The sequence below is a fragment of the Colletotrichum abscissum genome (assembly GCF_030869225.1).
Source record: "Colletotrichum abscissum strain IMI 504890 chromosome Unknown Scaffold_20.1, whole genome shotgun sequence".
NCBI lineage: Eukaryota > Fungi > Ascomycota > Sordariomycetes > Glomerellales > Glomerellaceae > Colletotrichum > Colletotrichum abscissum.
In genome coordinates, this window is record NW_026850099.1 from 605,561 (window position 1) to 623,190 (window position 17,630).

At 54.0% G+C, this 17,630-nt stretch overlaps 7 protein-coding genes across 7 annotated transcripts; 4 read left to right on the top strand and 3 right to left on the bottom strand.

Annotated features, from left to right (window-relative positions):
• Positions 1-23: 23 nt before the first annotated feature.
• CABS01_08806 (XPG domain-containing protein) lies at positions 24-2,439 on the top strand (the record flags this gene model as incomplete). Its single annotated transcript, XM_060542164.1, has 5 exons — positions 24-67; positions 124-458; positions 511-608; positions 660-2,104; positions 2,157-2,439. The coding sequence occupies 5 exons, from the start codon at positions 24-26 to the stop codon at positions 2,437-2,439; spliced, it is 2,205 nt and encodes a 734-aa protein (XP_060401054.1).
• Positions 2,440-3,171: 732 nt separating this feature from the next.
• CABS01_08807 (uncharacterized protein) lies at positions 3,172-5,560 on the bottom strand (the record flags this gene model as incomplete). Its single annotated transcript, XM_060542165.1, has 5 exons — positions 3,172-3,283; positions 3,509-4,704; positions 4,755-4,907; positions 4,960-5,252; positions 5,305-5,560. 5 exons carry the CDS (start codon positions 5,558-5,560, stop codon positions 3,172-3,174), a joined length of 2,010 nt encoding a protein of 669 aa, XP_060401055.1.
• Positions 5,561-6,154: 594 nt separating this feature from the next.
• CABS01_08808 (TruB family pseudouridylate synthase) lies at positions 6,155-7,820 on the top strand (the record flags this gene model as incomplete). Its single annotated transcript, XM_060542166.1, has 2 exons — positions 6,155-6,215; positions 6,313-7,820. The coding sequence occupies 2 exons, from the start codon at positions 6,155-6,157 to the stop codon at positions 7,818-7,820; spliced, it is 1,569 nt and encodes a 522-aa protein (XP_060401056.1).
• Positions 7,821-8,515: 695 nt separating this feature from the next.
• On the bottom strand, positions 8,516-9,304 carry CABS01_08809 (ribosomal protein L32; the record flags this gene model as incomplete). The annotated part of the gene is made up of 1 exon (XM_060542167.1): positions 8,516-9,304. One exon carries the CDS (start codon positions 9,302-9,304, stop codon positions 8,516-8,518), a length of 789 nt encoding a protein of 262 aa, XP_060401057.1.
• Positions 9,305-11,210: 1,906 nt separating this feature from the next.
• CABS01_08810 (exosome component EXOSC1/CSL4) lies at positions 11,211-11,910 on the bottom strand (the record flags this gene model as incomplete). Its single annotated transcript, XM_060542168.1, has 2 exons — positions 11,211-11,381; positions 11,446-11,910. 2 exons carry the CDS (start codon positions 11,908-11,910, stop codon positions 11,211-11,213), a joined length of 636 nt encoding a protein of 211 aa, XP_060401058.1.
• A 630-nt stretch (positions 11,911-12,540) lies between these two features.
• Positions 12,541-13,266, top strand: CABS01_08811 (C-8 sterol isomerase; the record flags this gene model as incomplete). Its single annotated transcript, XM_060542169.1, has 2 exons — positions 12,541-12,829; positions 12,902-13,266. 2 exons carry the CDS (start codon positions 12,541-12,543, stop codon positions 13,264-13,266), a joined length of 654 nt encoding a protein of 217 aa, XP_060401059.1.
• A 1,900-nt stretch (positions 13,267-15,166) lies between these two features.
• Positions 15,167-17,269, top strand: CABS01_08812 (POT family protein; the record flags this gene model as incomplete). Its single annotated transcript, XM_060542170.1, has 5 exons — positions 15,167-15,419; positions 15,522-15,831; positions 15,886-16,395; positions 16,446-16,513; positions 16,578-17,269. The coding sequence occupies 5 exons, from the start codon at positions 15,167-15,169 to the stop codon at positions 17,267-17,269; spliced, it is 1,833 nt and encodes a 610-aa protein (XP_060401060.1).
• Positions 17,270-17,630: the final 361 nt, after the last annotated feature.

A 17,630-nucleotide genomic window follows, 5' to 3' on the forward strand; every position in this document is an offset into this window, starting at 1 on the left:
ACCATGAGATTTACTGACTCGATATGACAGGTCTTGTGGAGGACGCTTGGATCAATGGCCAGGCAACGTAAGTCGAACAGGGTTTCAACGTTGAGATTCCTTTTAACTAAATCATCTGGGCAGGAGTCACGATGTCTCCGAGCTCGAGGACTGCGCGATAGCCATTGACGCGACATACTACCTCCAACTCTTCCTCGACACCCCTCCTTTCCACGAACCTCTCCTGCCCGCTCTGGGTGGCATGACTGGCATTGAGCACCATCTCCGAGCTGATATCGACCAATGGAAGGCACACAAGATCATACCGTTCTTCATCTTTGATGGACAGTCGGTGACCGGCCAAGAGGAGGTCGCCGTTCAGCGAGGCCGAACTGCCAACCAGAAGACGGACGAAGCTTGGAAGCTATACTTCAACAGCCACGCACAGGAAGCTGTCGACGCGTTTGGTGCCAACAGCGGTACGCATCATCGCTGTGATGCCGATGGGCCACACTGACCATGAGACTGCAGGCGCTTTTCGCATCCAGAACCTCTACCCCTTGCTCAAGTCTATTCTGAAAGACAACGACCTGCACTTCCTTGTCCCCCCCTATAATGCCTCCGCTCAGGTAGGTTCGAGCTTGAATAGGACGAGGCTTTCGATGCTGACGAGCTATTAGCTCGCCCACTTCGACATGATCGATTCAGACCAATGCGCCGCTGTCATGGGCTCGCAGGAGCTGATCCTGTATCCGATCAAGGACACTCTGATTCGAACGATAGATTGGGAGGCAAAGACCGTCACATCGTTATCCAAAAAGAATCTTGTGCGGTCACTGAACATCAGCGAAGGCATGTTGAGCGACGCTCTGCTCATGACCGGAACCTCCTTCCTACCACCCTTCCCACCACTCCTGGACACTTCACTCAACCCACGCCAGCCTTTCACGATCAACGATGCTGTCAACCTCTTAAGAGCGTCGGAAAAATCTGTTCAATCAGCCTGCAGCTCCTACGGCGACATTCTGAAGTCAAAGGACCCCAAGTGGCTGGACAAGTACAGACAAGCCAAGATGGCCGTCAACCACTTCATCTATATATCCGAAGAAGGCGAGATCAAAGTCAACGACTTTGACCACATCACAAGTGATAATCACGAATACCTTGGTCTTCAGCTTCCCGGAGAATTGTTCCACTACCTCAATACTGGTCTAATTGGCTCTCGCGTCCTCGACTATATAACACATAGTCGAATCGTCGTCACGCCTACGCTGGATGGAGTTGCCTCAGAACAGTATAGAAAACTGGTTACTAGCCAACTTGTTCCTCTCAAGGAGCAGAGCATCGCGCTTCTGATACCGAGACTTCACCGTGGTCTCCAGCACAACGCCATCACCATGAAGGTTTGGTTCGACGACAACTTCTCGTATAAAATCAACAAGTCTCTTCAGCCATCACCATCTCAGCGTGCCGCCACATGGGACGTGAAGGAAAGCTCCTTCAAGACTGTCGCCGAAGGCGTCGATGAACCCCCTGGATCCATCGCTTTCGAGATCTTGGCACTCCTGTTCGATGATTTCGTCAAAGGCACCTTCCCCAAAGAGAAGAAGCGTATTGGAGGCATTGATTCTGTTCAGAATATCACGGCGGTCGCCATCTGGAGATTCCTCCATCTCCGCGGCTACGTCGATGATTCGCACACATTGACGAACTGGGGTAACGCTGTTGCCAGCGCAATCTGGGCGATGAAGGATTCGCTCAAGGACTTGCAGGTACCTGAAGGTCTCAACATATTTGAGGCGATCCTGAATGCGTTCGAGCTCATCAGGCACGATGTGCTCAATTCAGGCCATCGACACGAAGAGCTTAATGGAGCGCCAATGAACGGTACTGACGAAGAGAAGGCGAGCATCCTTCTCATCAGCAGATGTGCCTCCCTATTGAAACTTCGACACGAGTCTAATGGATACACCGGGCCGCTCAACAAGAATCTTCTCCTCTTCCGGTCACTTTCGACTGCTGTGCGTGAGGCGGATCGCGACCTCGTTGAGGCAATTGTGGCGTCCATGTTCCTGTACGCACAGTCAAAGAGAGATCGCAACGACTACCTGCAAATCAGCCAGACGTAAGTGTCTTTGCTTGACCTCAATCATTTCAGCCACTAATCGGTCTCACAGTTTGCCCTTCCTCCACAACCCTGACATCGCTCTGGGAATTGCGGTCAAGACACTCATGGACGAGCTTCCCGTTGGTGATATCGAGCTGCGACAAGCCAAAATCGAGGAGTTCCCCACTAACTTCTTCCCCTACGCTACCAACTTCAAGGAGGATATTCAACTTGCATTTGCCTTTTTCGACGCCATCCACAAGGGCGTACAGACGCTCGACAAGGAGGTTCCGGCGGCTGACAAGGCGGCATGGTCAACAGCGAGCAAGTACCTGGACCAGAGGCGGTTTTAGGGCTGAAGATGTCTGGCCTTGGAGCGTGGCGTTGGCGAACCAAAAGCAGACGAAGGACTGGACAGCATAAGAGACGCCGAGCTGCGACCCCACGAGAGCACTATGCGCTCCCGGGGTGGAATATGAGACATTTGTCAGTCCGTGTATAGCCTCGGGGGTTTGGAGCGTGCGGCAGGGCTCGAAGCTGGATCCAGACAAAGATCAAGTTTGCATTACAATTTTCATAAAGCCGTAGGTTAGCTGTCCTATATCAGATGAATGGAAGCAGACTTTACCTATAAATCAGTAGTGGCCGAGGTATATCAATGGCGTACTCTTGGCCGATGACGCGGGTGACTTTTGGTGGGTGTTGAGCTAACACTGGGAGACTCTGTTTCTCACATTCTCTTGCTTATTTCGATGGTACACAGGAGCATTCGTATGCCAAGACGGAGAGCTGCTTTTGGTATTAAGTTATTTGATTCCGACAAAAGTGACTTGAAAGCCAGCCGCTCAAAGCCAAAACCTTGGGCTGATAATAATGCACGTCATCGTCATGAGCCAATCCGTGTGATCTCTCTCTAACCAACGCCATCAGCTTATGCCGTGCTGAAGATGCCTGCTGAATCTCCCCTAAACGCCAAGTCCATGCAAATAAACCAATTGTGTTTCTGTCCTCGAACCTTGTCTCGCCGTAAGCAACCCCTGACTACATCGAAGCATCGCTAGCAATTGCCCATTCAAGTGAGCTTTTCAAGTGAGCAACCGTCTTTTGATGGGCTGAGGCACGACCGTCTCATTGATCTCCAACTCTTCCGTCGCTTGGATCTTGTGGCCCATTTGGCGGATCTTCTCGAGCAGGTGACTAGGACAGTTGTTAGCAAAACTCATCTCAAAGGGCAGCTGAACCAGCTGCAAGGTCGCCCTAGGTGCCTGAAAAAACATCGCTCTCCTTTGTGTCGTCTACATTAGATTCGACCTGCCACAAGGACCATTTTCTGGATTTGTGTCCCAAAAAGGAGAAACTTCTAGTGGCTCGTCTGAAACACAAGCATATCTAAATTCAGGAGAGGAGAGTGGGGAGGCATACTCTATGGGGAGATGGTTCTTGTCACCCTCCGTCACTGCCAAGTTGATGCGCTGGACCTGGTTCTCGTCTTCGTGGTAGTGTTCGTTCTGCATGTGCTCGTTGATTCTTATACGTCCGTCTTCTGATTCTGGATTTCGTTCGACAAACCCGCAGTCGTCCTCGTCACAGACCCAAGTGCCATTAGGTCCTTTAGGTATTGTTGTTGGAATGTTCTCTGCTCGCACAACGACCTTTAATGCGGTGGGCGATTCTGCAGAATCGACACTGGAATCGTCATCTTCAGAGCTGCTGCCATCATTCATGACTTCATCCTCGTCAGAAGCGTCACCGGCATGGAACCTCTTTGCGACCTGTCGGGAGACGCTTTCTGGGGTCTCATCCCCGGAGTCAAAGCGTCGCTTACCACTGGTGCCCGCAAGCCGAAGGCCTGACATCTTTCCAGCCGGTCTACCGACACGTCTTGGAGGAGGAGTTGCAACATCCGTGCTCCCCTGGGCCTCTTCAGGAAGTGATGGCCACCGATTCCGTGGATTTGATACTTCCTTTGCCTTACGCCGCGTTAGGGCTTCAGGAATTTGCTCAAGCTGAATGTGCTCAAGAGAGAAGCGAGCACCTTGGGCAGATTCCTCGAGCGTTTTCCAGAAACCAGACCCTCTCCACTCATCCTGATCCAGGCGTTCAACCAGCTCTTTCGCATAGTACTTGAGAATGTCTGCCGCTCCCAGGTAGGCTTTGACCTTGTACTTGTAGTACAATTTTGATGACACTTTGGAGAACGCTGCTTTACTCAACGGCTCAGCTTCGGGTTTGATGTCGTCGATGGCTTCTAGGAGGGCATCCACGTTGGATCGGTCATGGACAGTTCTGACAAGTTCCGTTTGGTTTGGAACCTCTGGGGTCTCGTCCACTGCCATGGCTTCCTCCAAAGGCTCGGGGGCGGAGGGCGACTGCGTCTTGGTCTTGCCCCTTGATCTGGACCTCATGTCCCTTGCAGAGAGAGCAAAGTCGTGCGAATCGGTCTGGCTATCGTCGGCAGGTGTACCCCTTTGCTTTCGTTTCGACAACGCCTTCTGCGCGGGCGGCTCGTCCGAAACAGTCGGCGTCACCACAGCTTCGGTCTCCTCTGGTATCGATGGACCAGGCTTAATACCCGCAAGTTTCTTCTTCCTGAGCTCAAGAACTTTCTTATGAATATCCTAAAATGATTAGTTGGGTCTCCAGCAAAGCTCGGTGGAGCTACACATACTGGGTGTCGCTCTGTCATCCACTTGAAAAAGAGCGTCGGCGTCCATTCGAATTCTGGCTCTTCATAGAAATGGGATATGAGGAAAGATGCATGATCGTCGCAGCGCTGTTCCACCTCCTCAAGAGTAGCACCATCACCCATGGCTACTGCATACTGTCACTTGCGTCAGCATAGATCGCCGGATCCTTCTCAGCGCCAGGCTCACCTTGAACAACAACGTCTCAATGGTCATTGCTACACCCTTCTTCTTCTTGGGGCCCTTCCTGTTCGTATTGGCTGCAGCGTGCTCCTCGATGATGTCTAGAATCGTGTAGTAAATCGAAACTCCTTCGATTGTGTGGTCGAATATCGCCTTGTAGGCGGCTGATGGTGGTCGAATTTCGTACCATCCCGCCGCGCCCCCAGCCCATGCGCCATAGCCATTGTCGCTAACGCCGATAGCGTAACGAGTGCATTCGTGGGTTTCGATCAAGGCTGATTTCGTAGAAGGTTTTACGGCTGCGTGATGTAAGCGATTGGAGGCGATGGGTATTCATGGATGAAGCCAGACCTCTTGCCGTCTGCGGTCCGTCGATGACGACGCGACCTCGAACAGTGAATGGGCCCTGGGTATTGACGGTAAAGAGCTCAACGGGATTGCCCTTCTTGTCGCAGACGATGGCATCCTCAAGAACAAATGTCTGTAGCATGTCTCCCTCCACAGGATCGTATCTCTTGAGAATGCTAAGTTCTTTAGCATAGGCCCGTCTGTCGGGTTCGACGGTGCCAGTCGTCGAATCCGACGTTCGTCGCCGCCGTCCAGCCATTGTCCTGTTTAAAGCTGCAATCGTTCGAGGTAGTGAGGGTGGGGGTTCTCGGTGCACGAGGCGTAAATGTGTGCCAGGCGCAAGTTCATCGGGCTTAGGATGCGTTTCCCAGTGGGGAGAAGAATGAGATGTTGCGGGGTGATAGTGCAAGTTGCGCCGGGCCACAACGACGATGTGTGGGTAGGTGGGAAGGGAGCACGCGAACGCGGTTCTCAAATCCATTAAAGAAAGCTGGAGCGCGCGGAACGTTGTGCATGCGTACCGTATGAAGTACAGTTACTGATGCGGGGCAGGCGACCACCGCTTCCTCCCCCCACTGAAGCTGGGAAGAAAGGTAGCGGGACTCGTCGCTGTTACAGGGGACTTGCTAGTCCACGGGTCCAGCAGACAGGGGCTCTGTCATTCCTGGACCAATAGATAAGCCGATAGGAATCACTGGAACGTCCCTTCCTAAAAAAAATTTCCCAGAACTGCATGCAGAGAAGCGCAAGATCCACGGAAAGCGCAAAAGCTAAAGAGAAGGTCGCACCTACCCCCACCGGCCGCATCGTTTCTTTCTCTCTTTTACCCCCCAAGATCCTTAACTTCGGGCGAATGAGAATTACGCCCAATCTCTGGAAGATGGCGAAAGACACCGTGTACGAAGGCGTCTTCGGTAAGCGATGCCTCCTTGCTTCCCATTGTTGCTCAATGGGCGTCTGCAGGCGTGCGATGCGATTCGACAAACGCTGACCGTGGTATCTCCAACCCAGCCATCAACAAGCCATACGGCATGAGCTCTGCGCAGGTGATCCGCGATTGCCAGCAACAGATGAACCCCTCAGCCATGTTCAAGCCTTTGATCGAGAGAGACCTTGCCGCCAAGATGCAGGAGTCCAAGCAAGAGTGGAAGCGCCGCCGAGCCGTTAAGAAAGACTCCCGCGTAAAGATGGGCCACGGAGGCACACTCGACCCATTGGCGACCGGCGTGCTCATTCTGGGTGTCGGATCGGGTACCAAGTCACTCGGCTCCTTCCTCGACTGCACCAAGACCTACGAGACGGTGGTACTATTCGGCGCAAGCACAGACACCTACGACCGCGTCGGTAGAATATTGAGCAGACGGCCGTACGATGAGATCACAAAAGAAAAGGTCGAGAAGGCGATGGACAGCTTCAGGGGCAAGTTCGAGCAGATCCCGCCTCTGTACTCGGCACTCAAGATGGAGGGAAAGCCGCTGTACGAGTACGCTCGTGAGGGCAAGGCTATCCCTAGAGAAATCGTGGGACGCGATGTCGAAGTGTCCGAGCTCGAATTGGTCGAGTGGTACGAGCCTGGGACGCACAATTACAGATGGCCTACCGAAGAGGCTGAGACGGCCGAGAAGAACCTCGCTGAGCAGGTCTGGCGAGTGGAGAAGCAACAGGGCTCCGGCCGCCGGCTCACTCCCGAGGAGGAGAAGGAAGAAGAGAAAGCCCTCTCTGAGCACGAGACTGTTAAGAAGAAGTTTGAGGAGCGCCAGGACGGTCTTATCCGCGACAAGCCTGCCAAGAAGCAGAAGCCGCCCAAGAACCCGGCCCTGATGTCTGGCGCTTTGGGACAGCTCCCCGGCGGCAAGGGCTCCAACCTCATCCCGCCACCCCCATCTGCGGATGAGCCCTTCCCTTGGACCGACAAGGGCCCGCCCGCTGCTAGGATCCGCATGAAGGTCACGTCTGGATTCTATGTTCGCAGCTTCTGCCATGATCTGGGTGCCAAGGTCGACTCTGCGGGCATGATGGCCGAGCTTGAGCGATCCCGACAGGGCGACTTCGAGGTCCGCACTGATAGCTGCTTAGAGTACGATGACGTTCTCAAGGGAGAGGAGGTCTGGGGACCCAAGGTCGCCAAGGCATTGTCTGAATGGACCGAGAAGTACCCCAACGGAGCACCGCAGTCGCAACGCGAGCGACAGAATGCCCAAGGTCAGCAGAAGCAGCAGCAGAACCACGGCCGCAAGGATGACAGGAAGCGCAAGTGGGAGAACAAGAGCTTCGAGAAAAACGACAACGCGTCCAAGAAGAGGAGAAACTCCAGCTCGGGAGACGAGGCGCCCGCCGCCAAGGTGGTCAAGTCGGAGCAGGCTAGCGATGTCAAGGAGTCTTCGCCCAAGAAGTCTCCCAAGGCATCACCTAAGGCGTCACCCAAGGCGTCACCCAAAGGTTCTCCCAAAACTTCTCCCAAGGCGAAGTCAGCTAACAAAAAGAAGTTTGATGACGTATGGGAAGGTATTCAAGACTAAAGCTTGAGCATCGCATAAGGTAGACGAGACACAACGTACACAGAGACACAAGGGCTTCTTCGTGATGAGAACATTTTAGTTTGTGAGGCTACGGCCTGGGAAAAGGGCACGGCGTACGGAGGCTTCATTTAGCATGACCCAGAAAAGCATTGCAGATCGAGGGGTGACCCGACAGTTGGACACTTCATTTCGACTTGCCCATTTGCCCTTATAAATAAGAAGGTGACGAAGTTCATCAGTTAAAACAGCTCAATCATGTCGTTTGAATTGTGTTCTCCGGACCCGAAGGCCGCGTAACCTCATGTGCAATCTCTCTCCGGTATTCCCATTGTGTATTCATCAATGCGTACTATACCAGAAGTATAATAATCGATTTGCTTCCTTTCCTGCCGTCAGTTGAAAATGGGACTTCTGCTCAGAAGCTTAAGATGGTTATACCCCTAATCCTGAAGTGCAGCGCTACCTACAACTGTAGCTCACAGGTTCGATTCTTGTGGGCGGGCTTCGGTCTTGCTTCTTCCTCCTCCGTAGGACTTTTCCCCAGGCCATGATGATTCGTTAAGTTTACCCAGTATTTCCCGCCCAGTATGCAATTCGTGTCGTATCGTCATTAAAAAGTCCCGCGGATATCACACCGCTATGCATCGTACATTCCTACTCCATCATGATTCCCAAAGTCCAGGAGGCTCTTCCCGTCACGGCTGCGAAGCCCTCTTCTGCTCCGCTGCCTCCCTCACACTTTCGTCCCTGGCATTCATCTCCCCCAGCAGCGACCTCACCCTCTCGATCCGGCCCACGGCGCCCTCGAGCCTATCCAACCGCCTCAGTTTGCCCTTATCCCGCTTCTCCAGCGTCTCGACCCTCTCCTCGAGCTTTGCCCTCGCCCGCCGCTCCGTCGCGACCATCTCGTTGGCCTGCTCGAAGAGACTGACGCTCAGCTCCTCCACCTCCTGGCTCGTCGTGCTCAGCCTGCTCTCCGCAGCCATCCTCATCCTCTGCTCTCTTCCCAGCGCCTCCCGCAGATCCTCCGTCGATGCGGGACCGTCAGGCGGCGGTGACGGCGTGCGCAGGTTCGGCGAGGACTTCATGCCCCGCGGGCTGAGAAGCTGTGACAACCTATTTGCGCCGCCGCTCAAAAAACTGGTGCGGGTGGGCGAAGGACTGGGAGCGAGAGGCAGCGCGGGGGCGAGACCGGGAGAGGCGGCGGGGGTGGAGGTTCGGTGGGAGGCGGCAATGCGCAGACGTGTGAGCTCGTCTTCGTAGTCGGCCCAACGGTCGACGGCGGCGGCGGCCTTTTGGTTGAGGAGGCGGACCTGGGCTTCGAGGTCGGCGATGCGGGACTGAGCTTCGAGGAGGGCGGGGGGGGCTTCGAGGACGACACCGCAGGAAGGGCATGAATGTTGCTCTGAGCGGTCGGTTGAGAGGGAGAGGGTTGGCGGTGTTAGCGGCGGGTGCGCGGCGGTCATTGTCATTGTCGCGCTCATGGCTTTAGCGAAGGGGATTAGGTGTATTGTTCGTTTCAAACGCTCTTCTCGGTTGTGCGGTGAAGATGAAGCTGGGAGGTTGTTCGTAATCCTCGGTGCAGTTCCGTGGGAAGTTCGATTTCTAGATACGCAATCGACTTGGACGTTTGAAGTGGCGGGGGATATAGATCAAGCTTCTTTTTAGGTTGTGCTCGAGGCGTTGCAAAGTCCCCGCGTGAGGAAAGGAAAAGCTACTTTAGCGCGGCGGGGGGGCTAGAGAGTTTGAAAGGTGTGACGTCGAGGTGCCAAAGGTTCGTCAGGAGGGGGGATGAAATGCGAGTGGTGGGTGGCCGCGCACGATGATATGTCGGGCTACTATATCTGGGAAAAATAGAGTGTTCGCACAGGGTGGTTTGGAACTCTTATTCGTAGCAGCGCGGCGCTTTGGGGAGGCAGAAAAAGTCAAGGTGTAGTTGGCTCTTGTTGCAGGTTCGGTGAGGTGTATCCGTTCGTAGTCGAATGGGGAATATTGAATATCGATAAGTCCACCAAGAGGAAAAAGCAAAGAGCAGGGAAGAAGAGACAATTGAAGGGTATGGGTTCGCAAAAGTAATCAAAGATGGCAGAGAGAGAACCCCATCTGTCTGAAATCCCGCCCACATGCCACCTTAGCCACCAGACTTACGTGACACCACACACCTGCCCTTTTCTTTCTATGCCGTTTCCCTCCACGAATAAATTGACGACGCGAACGGTAACTGCGCCTCCTTGCTTTCGTGGGAATTCGGGGGTGATACCAATGATTGGGGAGGAACGGTGGACCGGGGTCCTTCAGTGTCCCAAACGGGCGGGTCCTAACAAAACGGCGTCGGGCGATTGGGTGAAGCAACCCAATTTGGGCTTTACCTAGGTACTCCATACGGGGGCCGACACTGCTCCACTCCATTTTCTGTTCTAGCACTCTCCTTGCTGTTGAAAGCCTCATCAACCGAGATGGCAGGGAGAGACGGGAACGGTTGTACGACTGTTGCTTGAGCCTTAATTTGCTGCCATTTCTTTTACATTCTCTTTTATTTGCGGGTCGCAACCGTTTTGATTAAACAAAGTCATGTTTCTTCCTCTTGGTCCAAATTGACTGGTTGTTTAAATTAATGCCAATTGCGGAATGTCCGTTCATGTCCATGCCCCGACGGGAACGGAACGGCAGGTTACACTTGGGAATTTGGTGACATCTTAATCATGTAGGTGTCATGATTGACGACTATAGAGTGTAGACGACCATTTTCTGGCGATTCCTCCCCCTTCGCTCGTGCTTTGTCTCTGGCGCCCAACATCCGTTCCCTTTTGACAACTCTTGATCGTCCCCTTGCATGAATAAGGCTCCCACATCGGACTGCCCATCAATCAGTCCTTTGACCTCGTCATGTCCCGTGCTGAGTCGTTGCAGTAAATCCGTACACAAAGGGCACCCTGCCGACCATGCAACCCCTCCAAACTGCCACTGCATCGTTGGTTGGCAGTGGAGCTCATGCTTTCATCTCTCGTCAAAAATTCATGCACTGCCGCTGACGGCAGCTGTTGCTGATGCTGACGCTACCAGGAAGGATAGTAAAAGGCCGTAATTCTTGGTTTGCTGCGCTGATGCACCAGCCAAGTCGGCCTTCGGGTTCGGTCCAGAACTCTGAAACTGCCCCAAAAGTTCGCTGTCATGTCGTCATGCTGGCTCTCTCGTTTCGAAACGCCGTGAGATCACTTCCCTGCCGAGCGAGGAGGGGGTACGAACGGCCATCAGCCCTCAGCCTCGTTGGCGAGGCGGTGCAGAATACTCTGGAACCTCAAGCGTCTGAGCGTATCCAGCTGCAAAGCTCTCCGCAGCTTGACCTGCACATCGTGAAAAGACAGGCAAGTAGATGAGAAAACGCGCCAATCAGTTTGGCTTGGCCACCTTGCGCGGCTCTCCGATGCCGGTCTCCGGGTCCTTGTACTCCTTCCAGCTGACGGGCACCATGTCGTTGCCAGCCTCGCTGGTGGCCATGATGACTCCCAGCTCATTAGCAGCGGTGGAGAGGTAGTAGTTGGCCTGGTCTCCCAGAGAAATCTGATATAGCAAGTCAGCTACCCATTACAAGTCACTTTTCAATCTCTTGCCAAAGGCCACTCACCACCTGCGCCCGCACCACGTCACCAGGCTTGAAGCTTTCATAGATCTTGACCTTGTCCTTCTCCGTCGCCCTCACGTCTTGAGAGCGAATGACACCCTGCCACTCCGTCTGCAGCACCGTGTCGCCAACCTGCTGGATCGTGACAATGGCCTGCTTCGGCATCAACCGCACGACGCGGCAGAGCACCATGTTGCCCACGTCGGGAAGCACCTCGCGCTTCTTGCTAGCGCCCTTGCGTGCCACGGAGATGGTCGCCAGCTCCTCGGGCGACAGCGGTGTGATGCGGTTGAGGCGCTTCGTGAGGCCGGCCTGGGCCTTGGCCGATGCTGTGACGGTCACATCGCCGAGCAGGGAGGCGACGACATTACCGTTGTAGACATGTGTTCCTGGGCCGGCGGCGAACCGCGTGGTAGGGCCGAGAACCTTGCCCGGCACGGCGGTCTGGGGAATCTCAACCGTGGCCATGGTGATGAGATATGGGGGTGGATGTATGACGTGTGAGAGCTAGCTGTGGTTGGAGCCGTTTTCACACTTGAGTTTGCGTGTATGTGACTGCTGAGAAGTGAGGTGTCTGGTGTGAGCTGGCCCCAGTCGCGAATTTTCCTTTCGGCTCCGTATGTGAGGCTGGAGTATCAAAGTCCGTCCCGTTTGCTCGGTGGTTGAGATTGCACTTGTCAGAAACCCGAAAGTCCGATTTTTTTCTCAGTGAATTGCCCAGTCGACGGCCCCGCCATCCCGGATAGCTGCAGCTAAACAACAAAAACCCATGGTCAGCCCCACCATCAAAGCTCCGTCAGGCCACTGGCAACTTGAGCTTCCGGGGGCGGTGGCGCATGGCAGAAAGGGCAAAATGCAGGGTCCTGCCAATCTCTCAACCAAAAACAATAAGCGATGCGACAACGGGTACTGCAGCTCAACGAAGCCCTTCTTAAACCCATCTCGCCGGTGCTCCCGTCGCCAAACACCTTTCCCGTGTGCGCCCTCTCCGTTCTCCTCCATTGTACACAAGTCCGTCAATTGGACCACCACATTCCTTCCCCTTTCTTTGCACTTTGGTAACCCAAGTCTTACTCCAGACTTTTTGCGCAAATCACAATGCCGTCTCTCGGGCGCCTGTTTACACTGGCGCTGTGGATCGGTCTCCTGACCCCCATCTACATGTTCCTCGAGAAGAACTTGGAAAAGTTCTACATCTTTGATCACGAGCACCTGCACGACCTCTCCAAGCGCGCCATCGCCACCCATGGAAACGACACGCGCTCCGTCGTCAACTACATTGTGACCGAGCTCAACGGCCTGCACCCCACCAACGTCAACCTCGACGAGGAATGGGTCTTTAACAACGCCGGTGGTGCCATGGGCGCTATGTACATCATTCACGCCAGTGAGTCTCCTCGTTTCCATCTCTCAACCTTCCAAAGATGATGGAAGGCAGTTTACTAATAAAACCCACCAGGTATCACCGAGTACCTCATCGTCTTCGGCACCGCCATCGGAACCGAGGGCCACTCCGGCCGTCACACCGCCGACGACTACTTCAACATCCTCTACGGCACCCAGCTCGCCTACGTCCCCGGCAAGTACGAGCCCGAAGTCTACCCCCAGGGCACCGTCCACCACCTCCACCGCGGCGACGTCAAGCAGTACAAGATGGACGAGGGCTGCTTCGCGCTCGAGTACGCCCGCGGCTGGATCCCGCCCATGCTCTTCTTTGGCTTCGCCGACGGCCTGTCCAGCACCCTCGACTTCCCCACACTGTGGACGACGACCCGTATCACCGGCCGCGAGATGATTTCCAACCTGCTCAAGGGCAAGTTCTAGAAAGCAGACAACGTCTAGGTATGGGGAGGGCTTCTTTGAAGGTCTCAGTCATGGGCGTAAAGTAGGATGGTTCAAGAGATGGAAATCTTTGGGCCTAGTGATGGAGCGCGTATAGAGTGATTTGTTGCGCTGCTCTCTTCTTGCATATCCCATTCGGCCGTTCCGAACGTTCATATAGACATTTAATAATACCGAGCAGCAAGGCCGCTTCTTTCATCAAGATTAACTCCATCTCCTCGTTCAAAAAGAATTGCCGCTACCTTTGCATCCATATGCGCCGTCGGTTGAGACACTTTGTTTGCAAGTGAGAGACATGCATCAAATGCGCGAACCAATGAATATCATTCTCCTGCGCAACTCTGAGGATGAATCTGCGGGTGAGACATCCTTGTTATGCTGGCCAAACAGACGGAGCCTGAGACCAAGAATTTTCCGAGCAACGTCTCCGAACTTTTCTCATCCACCCGGACATTCCGATATCTGCCCCCTGAGCCATCCGCATCAGAGAAGCGCCAATCCGCCAATGTAACGCGACTCCACATATACGGCCCCCCTTCTGCCGAGCCGGAGTTAGCGCCGGCGCCGGCCCAGAGTGGAGCCGCCCGGAAAACGTCAATGATGACCTCTTCCTCTTTTGAACAGCGAAACGTTGACCAGAGGGCGTGAGATTGTCGCCTGACGACACGCTTCTAATCTTTGCCATTTCTCGTATGCTACATTCTTTTCCTGACTCGGAACGACATGCGCCACGCATCGTCACTTCACCTGGACGTCCGACGGCCACGTTTCTCGCTGAGGGGCCGGCAGTAACTCGGGGCACTGCGCAATCGCTGGCTCTTTAGATTCTCTACTGCGATGAGAGCTCGGGCTATGAAGCTGAAGGCCCTGCCGCCGGCCGTAATCGAAACGCGATGGAGGAAGGAAACGCCGTGTCTAAGTTTCTGGGCAACTTTCCCTTTACTGGTGGTGAGAATGTGTGAGGTGAATCAGATTATAAACCATCCCGCCCGATGGGTATTCGTATGGTCGCGACTTCACACAGTCTCACGTACTATGAGCCAACGAGTTCGCATGTGAGTTGTACAATATGCAGAGCGGGCATTGTAGCAGGCCGGCACAGAACAGTCATCACGTAGTTGTCGTCGACGAAGCATCGGCACTTGGAATGGCCCGGTTTGGCCACACCCGACCATTCGGGCGATTGACGCGTCTATTTAATCGATTGCCGACTCGGAGGTCACTAGACTTGACACCTAAAGATTTTGCTTTTCTCGAATCTTCAAGTGTCAAGTCTAATCGACCGTACAGCTAAAGCATGTCTCAGGGATTGGTCGGTTGAATGATTCGCAGCCGAAGCCAACGATAATCACATACAAATATCAATATCAATCGGCTTGATTATTAGGACAATACTGTTCTGTCTTGATACATTTCCTACAATAGATTTGCAAAGGAGAAGACGCGCGAAGGTTCAACATCCGCCAATCTGGTTTCCATCTCGTCTGTACTTCTCTTACACTTGCCCCCTGAGCTCAGGCCTGCTCGCCCCAAGTCCGCTGCCGCTCCGTGTAGTGTTTCCTTCCCCCTCCCCCACGATCTGCTACGAGCCCGTCCGTTCTTTCTTGGTTTTATCATGGCCTGAGTATCCCTGCTTGTTCGCCTTCTGCCTTATCATGAGCCAATCCTTGCCCTTCTTTCCCCAAGATAGCGAGTGTCTCTTCCCGTCTTCACCCCTGTGTCCTTCACGGCTTCTTTAATCGTGTTTCACATATCGGACCGGAAGAGCCAAGACCATAAATGCGGAAGGCCACCCAACGTCTTCTTATCTCTCCGTACGACCACTCTCGTGTGACGATCACAGCTTCAATATCTGATTTGACATCAGAGAAACCAAAACACGATGCCAGCTGGGGATACGATTGAACAGTCACTCTCTGAGTCTCAGCTTAGAGAGGGTTCATACGACATGAAGTATTATGAAGACGTATCTCTCGACGAGAAGAGGGGTATCCAGCCGCGGCCAGATGCGCCGACCGACGAAGAGTTGCAGACTCTGAGGAGAGTTTCGGACCACATTCCCTTCAAGCTCTTCACCATCGCCTTTGTCGAGCTGTGCGAGCGCTTCTCGTACTATGGCTCCGTTATTGTCGTGAGTAGACTCGAGTTCTCCGCTTTACAGAATAAACTGACATTGGAAGTGTATGTTTTGCGAATAAGTGAAGTCATAACGGTCGAGGAATACTGACCGATCCCAGTCACCAACTTCATCCAACAACCTCTCCCAGCGGGCTCGACGACCGGCGCCGCGCCCAATGGCCAACCCGGTGCGCTTGGGATGGGCCAGCAGGCGTCAACCGGCATCACGACCTTTAACCAATTCTGGCAGTACTTCATGCCCTTGTTCGGTGCCTGGGTCGCCGACAAGTACTGGGGCCGGTACAAGACCATCTGCATCTCCATCGCCGTTGATCTCGTAGGCCACTTGATTCTCATCACCGCCGCTATTCCACCCGTCATCACGAAGCCAGCCGGGAACTCGCTATCGGCACTGCTCGTAGGCATGATGTAAGTGGTATTCTGGCTGCCGGTCCGGATCACCATCAAGCTGACTCTAGCTAGAACGATTGGTTTTGCCACAGGAGGTTTCAAACCCAACGTCAGTCCCTTGATCGCGGAGCAGCTCGAGATCGATCACTTGACCGTAAGGACGCTCACGACGGGAGAGAAGGTGATTGTCGACCCTGCCATCACCATCAACAGGGTCTACAACTGGTTTTACATGTTCATCAATATTGGCGCTCTGGTCGGCCAGATCTCAATGGTGTACGCTGAGAAGTACGTCGGTTTCTGGCTGAGCTTTACGCTGCCGACCTGCATGCTGGCGCTGTGCCCCCTGGTCATGTGGTGGGGAAAGGGTAGATATCGCGATCAGCCCCCGACGGGCTCGGTTTTGGGACCGGCTCTGCGGACGTTTCTCTTTGCTCAGAAGGGTAGATGGTCGATTAACCCAGTCAAGACTTGGAGGAACATGCATGACGGGACCTTCTGGGAGAGGGTCAAGCCTTCTAACTTCTCCGATGCGACTCGGCCAAAGTGGATGACCTTTGACGACGCCTGGGTCGAAGAGCTGTAAGTATTGCTTCGGCGCACTTGGGTTGACTGGTTCCTAACCTCTGCAGGCGTCGTGGCTTCGCAGCTTGTGCCGTCTTTTCATGGTATCCCATCTACTGGCTCTCGTATAACCAATGTAAGCCTCAAATCTTGCCCTCCCTCCATTCGTAGGTTATCACCCTTATCTAACCCCTCACAAGTGAACAACAACCTAGTCTCTCAAGCCGCCACCATGCAGCTCAACGGCCTCCCCAATGATATCCTCTCCAATCTCGACCCCATAGCCCTCATTCTCTTCATCCCGCTCTGCGACCTAGTGCTCTATCCGACCCTCCGCAAGCTCAGGATCCCCTTCACGCCCATCAAGAAGATCGCTTTTGGCTTCTTCACCGGCGCCATGGCCATGGTCTGGGCCTGCGTGCTGCAGTACTACATCTACAAGCGCTCCGCCTGCGGCCAGTTCGCCTCGGGCACCCTACCCAACGGCGACCCCTGCCCTCCCGTTGACATTCTCGTCTGGGCCCAGACGGGCGCCTACGTGCTCATCGCCCTGTCCGAGATCTTTGCCAGCATCACCAGCCTCGAGTACGCTTTCAGCAAGGCGCCCAAAAACATGCGGTCCATGGTCCAGGCTGTGGCGCTCTTCATGTCGGCCATCTCCGCGGCGTTGGGGCAGGCTTTCACGCCGTTGAGTACTGACCCATATCTGGTATGGAACTATGGCATCGTGGCGGTGCTGGCTGGCGTGGCGGGTGTGATCTTCTGGTTTCAGTTCAGGGATCTGGATAAGGAGGAGGATGCGATGAACGAGTTGCCCGAGGGTCGTATTGGGCAGGGTGTTGCTCCTGCTACTGAAATGTCACGGATGGATAACAGTGGGAAGAGGGACTGAGACTTGGAGTGTCCGACTATGAGTTCAAAAACTGCAACCAGAGTTGATGACTTGGTTTTGTTCTATTCTTTTCGATCCTAGACTTTAGCGAAGATGAGTTTGAAAGGGAATCTTGCATCTATGTGTGAAAAATTCGGCTTTACTTGATGATATTTGGGCGACAAGGTCCCAAGAACGATTGTGGACTGGCGATCAAGACCCCTTACGCCTACAGCGACCATCAATCAGGTGACGAGATAAGCTGCCAGTCTCCTCTTATCGTTACTGTCTTTGTTACTACCTGTCTTACCGTGCTTCTTCGGGTACGTTTGTGAACGAATATCCTTGAAGATCTGAGTAGACAAAGTACGCAATGCAAAAG